Source organism: Vanacampus margaritifer, chromosome 3 (genome assembly GCF_051991255.1).
Source record: "Vanacampus margaritifer isolate UIUO_Vmar chromosome 3, RoL_Vmar_1.0, whole genome shotgun sequence".
NCBI classification, from domain to species: Eukaryota; Metazoa; Chordata; class Actinopteri; order Syngnathiformes; family Syngnathidae; genus Vanacampus; species Vanacampus margaritifer.
In genome coordinates this window covers 10,816,805-10,830,428 of record NC_135434.1, presented here as the reverse complement: position 1 = coordinate 10,830,428, position 13,624 = coordinate 10,816,805, and the positions used below count along the sequence as shown (strand labels likewise).

The 13,624-nt window shown below is 38.6% G+C and overlaps 3 protein-coding genes across 3 annotated transcripts; 1 reads left to right on the top strand and 2 right to left on the bottom strand.

The window, feature by feature from the left end:
- Window positions 1-60: 60 nt before the first annotated feature.
- znf367 (zinc finger protein 367) lies at window positions 61-5,066 on the top strand. Its single transcript, XM_077561091.1, has 5 exons — window positions 61-607; window positions 1,755-1,905; window positions 2,025-2,144; window positions 2,811-2,949; window positions 3,023-5,066. The coding sequence occupies exons 1-5, from the start codon at window positions 335-337 to the stop codon at window positions 3,285-3,287; spliced, it is 948 nt and encodes a 315-aa protein (XP_077417217.1). The 5' UTR covers window positions 61-334; the 3' UTR covers window positions 3,288-5,066.
- Window positions 5,067-6,924: 1,858 nt separating this feature from the next.
- On the bottom strand, window positions 6,925-8,122 carry ccl27a (chemokine (C-C motif) ligand 27a). Its single transcript, XM_077562076.1, has 3 exons — window positions 8,015-8,122; window positions 7,611-7,728; window positions 6,925-7,333 (listed from the first exon to the last, which is right to left on the bottom strand). Exons 1-3 carry the CDS (start codon window positions 8,076-8,078, stop codon window positions 7,213-7,215), a joined length of 303 nt encoding a protein of 100 aa, XP_077418202.1. The 5' UTR covers window positions 8,079-8,122; the 3' UTR covers window positions 6,925-7,212.
- A 1,706-nt stretch (window positions 8,123-9,828) lies between these two features.
- avp (arginine vasopressin) lies at window positions 9,829-12,500 on the bottom strand. Its single transcript, XM_077561383.1, has 3 exons — window positions 12,343-12,500; window positions 10,493-10,697; window positions 9,829-10,389 (listed from the first exon to the last, which is right to left on the bottom strand). The coding sequence occupies exons 1-3, from the start codon at window positions 12,463-12,465 to the stop codon at window positions 10,253-10,255; spliced, it is 465 nt and encodes a 154-aa protein (XP_077417509.1). The 5' UTR covers window positions 12,466-12,500; the 3' UTR covers window positions 9,829-10,252.
- Window positions 12,501-13,624: the final 1,124 nt, after the last annotated feature.

Here is a 13,624-nt window from a genome sequence, read left to right as displayed (position 1 = left end):
TTCGTTACGTTGGTGAGATGCACTGTGGCTGATTGGTACGTTTACTGCTCGGGCGCGATTTTGCAACGCGGTGCAATCAGTTGTGTGGGGCATACTGCTCAGACTGGACTCACGGCACTAGGACCGACACAAGTCGTTTTTTAGTTAGCTTTGCGGGGACATTTGTTGACTAAGGACGGAGTTATTCTTTCCCCCTATTGGAAATGAAGGACGTATTTAGCCCGGATTAACACGGCGCGCCGTTTTTAGTAAGACGTTTAACTACCGAAGGGAGGAAACCACGAAAAAGCCGTCCGAATTTCCAGCCATTTCCGGTACTTTTGACATACAAACAATGGCCGACAACAAGCACCCTCACGTTATCTTCTGCAAGGACTCGCCCAAGGGAGTCCTGGTGTCCGTCATCAAGACCACTCCTATCAAACCCAAGAAGATCGAGGCCATGACTCCAGCAAGCCCAGGATTCAGCGACTTCATGGTTTACCCGTGGAAATGGGGGGAGAACGCCCACAATGTGACACTGAGCCCGGGCTCGCTGAGCGGGGCTTCGTCTCCAGGCGGGCCAGTCGGAGACGCCGACGCGGCGTCTTCACCCGACCAAAACAAGGTACGAGATTTTAAATTGTTAATGACGCCACTGGTGTAAACGTAAATAAATAACGACATGATGTAAGACTTAATATGATTTAATATGACAGAAGGTCGTTTAAAAAAAGGGGGGGAGGCAGGGTGTGCTTTGGTGGGTTTAAACCCCTTCCTGGTTTGTCGAGCAGCTGCTCGCATCCATGACGTCTCGCCTGGCGCCAAAAAATGTAACCGGAAGCGAATGAGTTAACGTGATCTTCGTTGCTTAAACTCTCGCGAGATCGTTAGCTCTATGAACTAAAACAAAAGTTCTCTAATTGTAGTTCTTTGATGTTTACTTTAATGTTGACTGTATTTTTTTGTTTACATTTATGACGTGGATTGTGCTTTGCTTATTGGCCAGATCAGCCATGAAAGAGACTTTTTTATTTTCTGGTTAAGTAAAGGTTTTGATTGAATGATTTTGATTTTTGCTTATGCAATGTATTTGTGAGGGCTCGAATTTAAGATGGTGCATCTCAAGGGGCTGCGAACGAATATAAGAGCTGTCAAAATAATACACAATGCTGCGTTTTTGGTGTTAAAGTTAGACATTAATCCCTCTTGTGTATGTCTATTTGATAACCACAATGTTATGAATTCTCGGTACAGCACGGCGTTGTCTAATCATAATCAGTGCCTTATTTGTGGAAAAGAAAGCCATTATTCATCCATCAACCCATTTTCTTAACTGCTTGTCTTCACAAGGGTCGCGGGGGGGGGCGCTGGAGCCTATCCCAGCAGGCTTTGGGCAGTAGGCGGGGTACACCCTGAACTGGTTGCCAGCCAATTGCAGAGCCATTATTCAGTTGTATGAATAGCAACAGGTGGATACTTAGGATGAGTATTTAATTGCTCTGCCTGCCATTATACATCGGTGGCATAGAACAAATATACTATTTGTAGTAATTCATTAAATACAAAATAATTTTGGAACAATTAACTGAAAATTGATAAACTAGTGTGCCACGGCAATGATTGAGAATCGGTAAATACAGGGTGCGTAGCTATAAATTGTCTGATTAATACCTCTCTTGACCTTACCAATCAAAGATGAGTGTTATCTTTTTTTTGTGTATGTTGTGTCTGTAAGTCTTTAATCTTGATGTGATTTTTGTTGTTGTGGTAAGGATGGCATCCGTAGAGGGCGCCCTCGAGCCGACACGGTCCGGGAGCTGATCAGCGAGGGGGAGACGTCCTCCAGCCGCATCCGCTGCAACATCTGCAACCGGGTCTTCCCCAGGGAAAAGTCACTCCAGGCCCATAAGAGAACACACACGGGTGAGTTGTGACAGGCAAAATGTGTGTAAAGCACGTTTGGAAGGCAGATGGTATTTATGTGAGATATGTGTCACACGATAATTGATAACACTGACGGGCCTACGCTTTCTGCCCTCCAGGTGAGCGACCGTATTTGTGTGACTATCCTAACTGCAGCAAGGCATTTGTCCAGAGTGGTCAGCTGAAGACCCACCAGCGTCTGCACACTGGAGAGAAACCCTTCGTCTGCTCTGAGAAAGGTGCTATTTTTGTGAAAATCTTTATTATCGTTACCCAGTTGAGTCTGGTAGAAACGAGTGCGGCACGCGGTGATGATATGGAACTGTTTGTGTGCTTTCCCAGTGGCTGCAAGCGTGCTCAGTCGTTACAACTGGTGCTTTGATGCGATATTAACAACCGTAAAACATGATGGAAAAACATAACGGTGTATTTCATTACACGGAACATGATGAACGACGATGCCTAAGTGCAATGATTCAAACAGTATAATAAAAGATCAACTTGAAAGTCTTAAAGGCTTGCACCTGCAAGAGGCGTTGCAATGCGGCTTCATCAGTTGTTTCCTGCAGATTTAAAATGCATAAATTACAATGTTACACATTTTGAAAAAAAATGTCTGACAGCTCCCGAAATGATTACAATTTACCATATGATTGAATAGGTATTGTCATTCATCAGTTTCCTTGTCTGAATATAAATGACACCCATTGAAATGCACTGGGGGGGAAATAACTATTTTATGTATTAGATATTTTTTATATTAATTGGTAAGCAGTATTTTTTTCTGCCAAAATGAGTATCAGCCTTAAATAATCTAATTAAACTAGACACTCACTGCCTCACATTGACTCAAGGAAACTTGAACACCCTGAAATGTTTATTGAATGTGTCGTTTCATTGTTTAGAGTGCGGCAACCGATTCACGCACGCCAATCGTCATTGCCCCAGACATCCGTTCTGCCGTCTGAAGAGGGAGGAGCCAAAGGAAGGCACGGACAAGGCGCAGTCTGTGGACAACAAGGCGGTGGCAGAGTGGCTGGCAAAGTAAGACAACTTCCACTTGACGAATGACGTCTTCGCGGCCGACACGGTTCAAAATGCTGGCGGTTCCTCGCAGGTACTGGCAGACCCGAGAGCAGCGCGCCCCCACCACCTCCACCGCCAAGGCGAAGGCGCAGGGCAAAGCCAGGGCGGAGGACCAGGAGCAGCAGGACCCCATGGAGTTCCTCCAGTCTGACGAGGAGAACGACGAAGAGGAGGAAGTGGCCGAGGAGGAGAAGAGCAGCCAGGGGGGAGCCGCCAAACGCCGGCTCCAGGAGCAGCGGGAGCGACTCCACGGCGCTTTGGCGCTCATTGAGCTGGCCAACAATCTGTCTGCCTGAGCGGGCCGGCTCCTCCCTCCCCGTATTACTTCTGTCCAGCCCCAGTCGGCCTTCCTTCCCTTTAGTGTGCTGTAGCTAGACCACCATCAAGTACACGTCGACTAGTTTCTTCTTGGCTTCCGAGAATTGACCTGAGATTAGCGTTCACAACTTCCCCCGCACAGCATCGATCCCTTTCCTCCCCAGGAAGGCACAAGCTAAAGCACCTTATTCAGCTTCCATTTATCCTTTTTAGGCTGCTATGGTAGATGTAACTATATGAAGAATGTCGCTCTTCTCTTCTGCCTTTTAAAGGCGAACAAAGAGTACTTGTTGTGTTTTTAAGTTGATTTCATTTGCACTTTGACGGTAACAAATTTATAAAGGTATGTTTTCAAGTGAGTGAGTGTAAATATGGTTGAAAGTTTTGCAAACAGGGTTGCGCGCCTCACAAGTCGGTCAGTCGCGGCCTCTTGTGTCTGACGATGGGCGTGGTTGTTTTTTTTGGGGGGGGGGGGGTCCCTTCTGGGTAGAACATTGCAAGCCTAATCCATTTTTACAGCGTCGTCACGTGCACTTAAAACAGTTTTCCACCAAGCAGTGTAGTAATGTGGAGCATTTTATTTTCTCTCTCGTTTGTTGTCAGTTTGGTCTGCTTATGCCACGTTTAGTTTGGATCAGGTACTTCAAACCCTAAGCAGGCTTGTCTTTCCACTGCAGGGGTTCAGTTGGCATCCACCGTGTTCAAATCTTTTTACATATATACACAGTATATACTTTTCTTTTTTTCCTTTACATTCAATTGGCTCATACCATTAAAGAAGATTGTGATTCTGCTGACCAATCAATGGACAGCAATGTGTGCTAGCACTCTCCGCCGCTGCTTGGTAGAAATCGGGTTTCACGCTGGGCAGTGGTGCGGTGCGGCACCGAAAGGGAAGGGTAGCACTTGAACATATTCGTTGATCAGGGTTTATTTTTTTTCCCAAACTGCTGCTTGGTGGAACTCAAGGTCAGGATATTATAGTTGACCTTTGCCATCTTTTATATTAAAAGGTAGCAAATTCATTCTAAGAGGCTTATCCAAATGATTCAGATCCGGAACCCAGATGACACCTTTTGGGGGAGTTTAGGTCAGTATTTTAAAAAGAAAAATGAAGCACTTGTGTTTTAAAATAAATGTTGGATTATGCTTGCAATGCCGAGAATAACTTTGGGAAAAACTGCTTTTATTTGTCTCGAACCAATTTTTGTGTGTGTGTGTGCGTTTGCTGTTTTTTTTTTATGGTTGCCTTTGAAGCTACACTACACAAAAACACTGTATCAAGCTTCGTAATAGCCCAACTTAAAAAAGTTTTTTGTTTTCATAAGTAAATCTATAACCAAACTTTAAAAAAAAAAATAATAATAATCTTATTGGAGTTGTAAATGTTCTGCGAGGTGAAACTGGAAGTTAGTCGTTAAATAATCAAGTCACCAAATGTTTATTGGAACCGATAATAGTCTATTCTGAAGCGTTTCTAACCTTTAGTCTTAGTATGTGTGTGGTTTGACAAAATGATGGCATTTAATATATACAGATTGTTAGAATAATATTATGCACAACTTACCAACCGCTCGGAGGTGGAATTCTAGAATCAGTTCTCCAATGTTAACGTATCCCTGACAGTCCTGTAGAGAGTGATTCTTGCTTGCTTGTTCATTTTATATTGTAACAATTACAAAAAGCTCGGGCTTCTCCTAACAAGCTGTACACTCTTATAACATTGTTGGTTTTCAATAAACATTCACGGATCCTGACACGGTCATTTGGTGTGTGTTTTTTTTTGTTCTGTATATTTTAATTAATAAAACGTCACTCCAATAAACAGCACCGCCCAGTGGCAGATGTTGCAATTGCACACGTTTAGTTCCAAGATCATGGCTAAAGGAATCTTCTCAAACGTGAATGGTCATATCAATCAATACCTGGTGATGCTTCTGTGGGCCTTCCGTATGGTTTGTTGGTAAATGAGAATGTAAGTCCACCTGACAGACTGCAAAAGAGAAAATGTTTTTTTTTTCAGCTAGGAGGATGATGATGATGAATGATTGATTATTATGAATTTAGTTTATCATGTCTGTACCTCAATTTACGGACAAGACCAGCAAGGTTTTGGCAAGGTATATTCATTTAAAGAGCACATTTCATAAACGGTGCTTCACCCAACCGAAAGCACAACACTTAAAAGCATTTACATACAACACCTGAAGACATTCAAAGACAAAGAGAACAAAAGTAGTGGACAGTATTAAAATTACAAAAACGTATTATGGCAACAAACACATTTACAAACAAAATTTTTAAAGGCATTTACAAGCAAAGAAAATAAAAAGTAGCTTTCTGAAATTACTAAAATAGTGAAATTGTTTTCAATGTTTAAAAGATTTCAATAAAAGGAATGTGGAAAAAAAATAATTTAAACCTGGATTTTAAGTCTAACTTCATGTCTATTGGCAACGTATTCCATTTGTGTGCTGCATAACAGCTAAATGCCACTTCACCATGTTTGCATTAAAATCTGGGCTCCACTAATTGACCCGACTTTATAGAGTCCTACTTTGTTCAATTCAATTAGCATTTCCTTCATGTATGCAGGATCCAAACCATTCTTTATATGAGAAGTTAATAACAACAATTCTTCTGAGACTTTATTTATTTTAAGAACTGCATCATAAGCTGTCACAGCTTTATTATTTGAGTTTCATAGAAATGGAAAAACTCACCAAATGCAGAGGCTTGGAAAATTTGTCCAAGAGAACACATGGTCTCGCCACACACATAGATGCCGATAAAAGCGACTGCCATATTCTGTCGGAAATGAGAAGAAATTATTTTTTGTAGTGCAAAAGTAGAACATGTGGCAAGTAATTATGTTTTAAAAAAGGAAGCATCGCTCACCTGCTCTTTTTCAAACAACAGATGCATGATAAGCTTATACTGTGCTCATTAAATAGTAACGTCATCAATGCACTATTAGCAAAAAAAAAGTGGGAAAAGTACACGCTTCTCCCTCACTGGCCACAACATTAGGTATTGCATCACAGGTGAATAAGTATGAACTATGTATGTCAGCATATGAATGATACGTCAAAAATTTATTTTAACTATTTCTATTAGTTTAACATTTTTTTCTACTTTTGTTGAAAATCTAGATTTTTTTTTAGCTTTGTACATAAAATGTGTGATTAATTGCGAGGTAACTAGTGAAGTCATGCGATTAATTACGATTAAAAACTTTAATCACCTGACGCCCCGAATTTTTAATAATATTTCCTTTCTTTCTTTTATTTATACATTCACTGCCGTTGACAGCTATAAACGTCAAAAATTCATTTGAACTATTTCTATTAGTTTAACATTTTTTTCCACTTTTGTTAACAAGAAAATCTAGAATTTTTTTATTGTTCATTTAGAACATATAGAATTTGTGATTAATCGTGAGTTAACTAGTGAAGTTATGTGATTAATTTTTTTTTTAATGAATCACCTTTTGCCCCTAATTTTTAATAAAAAAAAATTGTAATGAATTCTCACATCCTGTTAAAAAATATATTTAATTGACCTTCAATTTTAGTTAAGTTGATCAAAGAAATGCAGACAAATACACGACTAATATTCAATATAATATGGTTGAGTTTATTTGAAGGTGAAATGATTCCAGGAAAAAAATGATAAAAGAAGGAGTTTGTTTAGCATTAAAAAAAAAAGAAAAGAAAAAAGGCACAGTGATTTATTTTCACCCCAAGAGTGCTTCAAGCCCCAGGCTATATCAGCAGGAGCAGTCATGAACAGGAATGTATCAAAAACATAATTTGATCCATTGACGAATACAATCAGGAGCCAACAGTGATGTTTTACCACAAATGGAAGCAAAATATGTGTAAATAAAGCCAAATTGGACGTTCACGCCACTGGCCAGTGCGCTCTTCTTCGCCTTATCTGCTTCATCTTCTGAACCCTTTTTAGATCTTTTTCCATGCTCGGATGAGCACAAATGGGCTTTTTCCATGCCCCCACATATAAGCTGTAAAGTCAAAAGGAAATAAATATATTTTTATTCGAACACAGCATCAACACGCTTCAACAGGCAGTTTTGTTAGAAAGTTTGAAAGGACAGTGAGAGGATAGGCCACACGCTATGCTATGCTAGGCTAGGCTATGCTATGCTAGTATGGGCTCATTTGCCCATGGGAAATGGGAAAACAAAAATATATTGTATTCTCAGTCATTCATGTCCCGGTTCTTTTCCTGCTAGGGGAAAATTCATGGTGCACAATTAGCTTTAAATTGAGTTTTCTTACACCAGAGCGTCAATGTCACAGGGGCCGTTGCTGTCCTGCATGTACCATGTCTGGACCTTCGTGAGTATTGGCTTGGAGATGGTCTTTCTGGTTTTCACGCAGCATTTACTGATGCCACCTACAATTTAAGAACAATGGAGTGTATTCAATTAAATGACAAAATATAAAAACATGGGATAGATTTGTGTTGAAAATTGTTACATTTAGCAATATCAATCAGGACATAGTCATTTCATTGCTCCACTATTATCACTCAGCTTTTTTTTATTTTTTTATAACAGAATGGTGAAAATCACAATATTAATTTGCTACAGAGCTGTATCAAAAAGTATGACTTTACAAAGACAATATAATGTAACATTTTGATTGAAGCTGTCATTCAGACTTATTAATGCTGTGTTTACCTTCAGTAGAGTCGATGGCCAAAGCGACGAGGCACAAAATCACCACAATCACTTTCAGGTCCATGATGGCAGAAAACTTGAGGTGAAGAAAACACGCTCTTCCACTCTTTATATGTACGTATTGCCTGTGTATCTGCCCACGTAGAGCGGTGGGTGTACAACACAACACAACACAACACTCAAACAGGCCCTGACAGGTTACAGCTTAATTGATGAAAATTGCCACATCAACAGCATTCTTATAAATAGTGCAAGTAGGTCACAGGTTTTACTAATAATATTCAAGAGCTGTTTAAATATGACCAAAGAAAGCGCTAATGTTGACAAAAAGTCTTGACATTACAGCTAAATGACATGTTCACATACATATTTGAAAAGAAACATGTTTGTTATTGTGCTTGTAATTTGCAGTGGTGTAAAACAGAAAAATGTTCAACTCACCTGTGACCTAAGGTGGCAAAAGTACTCAGAAGCGCAGTTAGCGGGTACTTGTGCAGACTGGTCGGGGTAACAAATGTTAGCAATAATGAACATAATTTACTTCCGTGGGCCTCAAATGTGACACCTTTAGAATATAGAGTACAATACATGTTTGATAAATCTCATTTATGAACCTAATAGTGCTGATACTGAGAAAAATGAGATGCGCTGCTTGTTAAAAACTAGCTAACACTGGCTTGACGTTTATGCTAGCAAAACAATTTGTATCCAGATCGTTGCTAACATTGTGAACTCAGTAACAAAAGTGGGACAATAATATGTGCTAATTGTTAAGAACTAGCTAACACGGGCTTGATGTTTATCCTATCAAAACTATTTGTTTCTAAAACATTGTGAACTCATTAACAAAGGTGGGAAAAATAATACGTGCTATTTGTTAAGAACTAGCTAAGACTGTTTTGATGTTTATGCTAGCAAAACAATCTGTTTCCAAAACATTGCTAACATTGTGAACTCGGTAGCAAAAGTGGGAAAAATAATATGTGCTACTTGTTAAGAACTAGCTAACACTGGTTTGACGTTTATGCTAGCAAAACAATTTGTATCCAAAAGGTTGCTAACATTGTGAACTCGGTAGCAAAAGTGGGAAAAATAATATGTGCTACTTGTTAAGAACTAGCTAACACTGGTTTGACGTTTATGCTAGCAAAACAATTTGTATCCAAAAGGTTGCTAACATTGTGAACTCAGTAACAAAATAATGCTAAATTCAATTTTTAGAGTTAACTCCTAATTGAGAGCCAATTTTATTCATATCTGTTCAAGCTGCATTTCATTGGTCAAGATGTGTGGTGACGTCTAGATGTACTTTTGACGGCTGTTTGCTCTGTACCAAGACTTGAACCAACCTACTAGCGTCCTCTTGGTCCTAAAAAGTGAGCCAGACCAGTTGAGGCCCAGGCACGACTGCCTTTGAAGCAACATTGCGCAAGGATGTTGGACTCGGTACAAATAATAAACTTACCGTTGGCAAAAAAAGACTTTTGGAACATTTACCAGCTGCCAGTCAGCGTTATGTGAATCAGTGCACTCCAAATGGCCCTGATTCAACAGTTTAACTGACAAAATTTAACAGGCGCAGCATTGTAGTCGCGCTGGAACTGACACAAAACACACAAACGCTTTCATTTGTGGACATGCTGAAACATATCTGTGCTGAGACGTTCATTATTCAAATCGTTTACAAGAACCAGATTTTCGATTGTGCTAGCTTGTCCGTGTTAGGGTCTTTGTGGGGTTCAGTACACCATTTCCCATTATATTCAAATATTTGCTGGAATCATTCTAAGCCGAAAAAGACAAATGCAACACACTTCTTTTTTTTAAATACTCTATTTTATTCCACTTTCACTCAACAGTCACATACACAAACTGCTCAAGAATTGTAGCCCAACTATGGCATTTTATTTACTTACAGTGTTGACTTGTATGTACTCAATTTTAGAACCTGAAGGCTGAGGTGCATTGGGAGTTATTTGGGCTCAGAATGTTTTATTTACTACAAATAATGCTTATCTAAAGTATCTATCTTGGCCAGTGGCATATAGTGACAAGCAGAGCAATTCAATGCTCTTCCACTAGATGGCAGAAGATGGCAATTTCAGTTGTTGTTTTTTTTACATGTGCCTTGGCTTTAAAAAAAAAAAGGCTAGGGAATCACTGACATAAGTGAGTGTAGGTTTCAGATTTGGATTATCAAAGGCATTTAAGTGAGTAACTTGTTTGTAGTACAGCGTTTTAGTACTCAGTCTGCCCCCTGGTGGCTACATGGAGAAGGCGCAGGAGCAGCTCTGCAGGTGAGCTCCCTGCAGAGGTTTGGTTGGGATTCTCCGCCTCAGCCTCCCCCATGCAGGATGAGTCCACTGCACAGCTCTCTGCAAAAAAAAAAAAAAAAAGGGGAGGAGTTATTCTAACCACTGACAACACATACAAACTCATTGGCAATGAGATTTAAAACATTTAAAAATAAATAAATACCAGAGTTACAGCAGAGTCCCGAAGCAGCGCAGCGGCCCCCCTCAAGTTCGCAGGGTCGCCCCCCAGCCTGGCAGGGGGTAAGCAGGTAGTTCTCCTCCACGCAGTGAGCGGTTTCCGGGGAGCCCAGCAGACAACCGAAGCCGTCCACGCAGCAGATGTTGGGGCCATAGCAGCGGCCTCTTTCTCCGGGGCCGCATGACATACACTGCAAGGCACGGACAGCACACACTGAGTGTTTTGGACATTTTTTTTTTACTAACATTTACTTTATTGGCCACTGAGAACTACGAACTCCATTGATGAAATTGCTTGAAAAAAGACATATCTTTCAGATGAATATTGGTCTGAATCAAAGTTTAGTTCCAATTTGGACATTATTTTTTTTAAATCATCTCTCATGAAAAATTGAGAAATTTGATGAATGTTGTTGACCAATATTGCACTAGACTTTCAGGAGCAGTCATCAAGCAACAGCCATAAACTTGAAATCACTATCCTACAAATTAACAAAAATGGAGTTAGCCTACTCTTGTTATTAGTGGCACAATTTCAACATTGCATATCAAAAAAAAAAGAAAAAAGAATTTAGTCACATATTAGCCCTTCAAATAATTAGAAAATTCATTTATAACTATATAATATGTACAAGTATTTTAAAACATGCACATGAATAATTGCCTCCTCCCACCCAAATCACACTTTCACAATTTCAGAGCAGAACATTTCTTGCTACTTTTAAATGTGTCTTTTCCATTTATTTGAGAAAAAAACAAAACATGAATGCACAGAGCTATTTTCCTTTTCTGTCTTTTAGCACACCTTGGAATATTATTCTCTTGTCAGCTAGTGTTCATAATCCAGACAATAAGTGAGGAAAAATATATAACCAAACATAACTGACAAGTAGACAACAATATCGCCTTGACTTGAAACATGCAATGATGGTTCTTCTCATGTCCAGCATTAAAAATACATATTTACTCATTAATGAAACACATTTCAATAATTTATTGTCAATGAAATTCAAACATAAAAATAATATTTTTTATAGTATTAAAAATAAAATATTCCTGAACATTTTATCACCAAAGTTATATGGACTCCAATAATATATATTCCAATTTAATATGTTTTATATTCTAATTGGCAATTTTCTTTAAAATATTGTTGTTATTAAATCTGAATTAATACAAAATAGGATGACAGTGTGTTTTTTTCTCCACAACTTATAATTTCAATGGAACATCTATAAAGCTGCAGATAATTTTGTATGTAAATAAATTAAATATATTTGCTGTGTGCAGTCCCCCATAAATGTCTTTTGGAATTTCTTAAAATATATATTTTTAAATCCATTCTCAATAAGAATCTCGTGACAAAATAGTTTTTTTTTTTTTTAATAATTTGCATAATGTAAAAATGGCACGTTTGGAATATGTCCCAATTTTGCTCTGTATAAGGCAAACCAAATATTAAAAGTATTTTTGAATTTGGTTTAGATATTTTAATTAGTTATAAGAACCTCATTTTGTAAAGTGATTAATTATACTTTAATATTTGAGAAATTAAAATAACTTTTGCGTTTTTACTTTTTTTTTTTTTTTTTTTTTAACAATTAAGCACAATCATAATGGTCCAAAACTTATACAACACATATAAATGTACTGGAATTATTTCATTATTTAATTTAAAATCTTGTTTAACGTATTTATCTGTAAGGACTACTACTACTTCTTCTACTACGATTATACGAATACATGTATTCCAGTAAGTATCGATTTGCAATCTTTAAATCCTGTACGGAGGAGAAGAAGAAGAAAGTGGCGGCAAAAAAGTGATGTGAGCCCCACCTGTCTGAGTCCAGTCTCGGCCAAGGCTCGCTTGCCTCCCCTGGGACAGTTCTGGATGTAGCAGGCGGAGGAGAGTGCGAGGAATCCCAGGACGCACAGGAGGAGCGCGGAGGAACGAGCCATGGCTGCTGAGCTTTTGCTTGTTGCGGGATGCTTCACCTCGCCGCTCGCTTTTAAGCGCTTGAATGACACTTGTCCGTGACGTCACAGGCGCGCCAGAGGTCGAGGCGGATGTGTTGTGTGTTTGCGCATCACTTATTCGCACCAACGGCGACAAATGTTTTTGTCTGTACTCAACATGCGATGATAATCAGGTGCTGGCAAAAGGACAAACTGGGCGGGGTGGATATTTAGAATCAAACCTTTAACACAATTAATCAAGAGTTTGTCAGCCATGATCGAGCACTTCGTGATCAAGCAATTCGATCAACACGTAAAAATACTTACGGCACAACCCCAAGGTTACTCTGATTACCCGCTTGTGCTTTGTTTTTATGACTATTAATGATCTAAACAAAATTAGCATTTTAAATCCACTTGCGTTGCATGCGCTGCATTGTAGCTCGCCAATTAGATGTTGTTTTTGCTTTTAAGCACTTAAGGGCGATTTACATCATTCAACAGATACTTAAAAAATAAAATTGGTAAAAGTAGCAAAGTCCTGAAAGTTAAATGTGATTGAAAAAACAAAACAAAAACGATTATTTATTGTCAACTGTATACAATACAAGTAGGTAATTGATAACTTTGCACACCGAAATACCCCCCCCCCCCCCCCTTTTAATGAATGAGTTAACTCATTCACTGCCATTGACGGCTATAGACGTCAAAAATTCATTTGAAATATTTCTATTAGTTAAAAAAATTTTTCCCACTTTTGTTAACAAGAGTATGAAAACCTAGATTTTTTTTAAATTGTACATTACGAACAGATATAAAATTTGTGATTAATCGTGAGTTAATTAGTGAAGTCATGCAATTAGTTATAATTAAAAAAAATGTAATCGCCTGAAATTTTAAATTGTAATTAATCGCATGACTTTAATAGTTCTAGGTTTTCATGCTCTTAACAAAAGTGAAAAAAAAAATTTAACTAATAGAAATGGTTAAAATGAATTTCTGACGTCTATAGCCGTCGACGGCAGTGAATGAGTTAATTTTCAAAGAGCGGAAACACTGGACAAGTGTTCCCACAACTTTGCTAATGTAACAATAATAATAATAATAATAATAAAATGCTAAATTAGCTGATCACAAAAACGGACAAAAAAAAAAAAAAACT

What these genes read in the sequence shown, in the direction of transcription:
- znf367 (XM_077561091.1), top strand. Translation starts at nt 335, where the DNA reads ATGGCCGACAACAAGCACCCTCACGTTATCTTCTGCAAGGACTCGCCC. An exon ending in CTTCACCCGACCAAAACAAG is followed by an intron (nt 608 to 1,754) that starts GTACGAGATTTT and finishes TGTTGTGGTAAG; the next exon opens with GATGGCATCCGTAGAGGGCG. An exon ending in CTTCGTCTGCTCTGAGAAAG is followed by an intron (nt 2,145 to 2,810) that starts GTGCTATTTTTG and finishes TTCATTGTTTAG; the next exon opens with AGTGCGGCAACCGATTCACG.
- ccl27a (XM_077562076.1), bottom strand. Translation starts at nt 8,078, where the DNA reads ATGGACCTGAAAGTGATTGTGGTGATTTTGTGCCTCGTCGCTTTGGCC. An exon ending in GGCCATCGACTCTACTGAAG is followed by an intron (nt 7,729 to 8,014) that starts GTAAACACAGCA and finishes CTTAAATTGTAG; the next exon opens with GTGGCATCAGTAAATGCTGC. An exon ending in TGTGACATTGACGCTCTGGT is followed by an intron (nt 7,334 to 7,610) that starts GTAAGAAAACTC and finishes TTGACTTTACAG; the next exon opens with CTTATATGTGGGGGCATGGA.
- avp (XM_077561383.1), bottom strand. Translation starts at nt 12,465, where the DNA reads ATGGCTCGTTCCTCCGCGCTCCTCCTGTGCGTCCTGGGATTCCTCGCA. An exon ending in CCGAGACTGGACTCAGACAG is followed by an intron (nt 10,698 to 12,342) that starts GTGGGGCTCACA and finishes CGTGCCTTGCAG; the next exon opens with TGTATGTCATGCGGCCCCGG. An exon ending in GGGACTCTGCTGTAACTCTG is followed by an intron (nt 10,390 to 10,492) that starts GTATTTATTTAT and finishes TTTTTTTTGCAG; the next exon opens with AGAGCTGTGCAGTGGACTCA.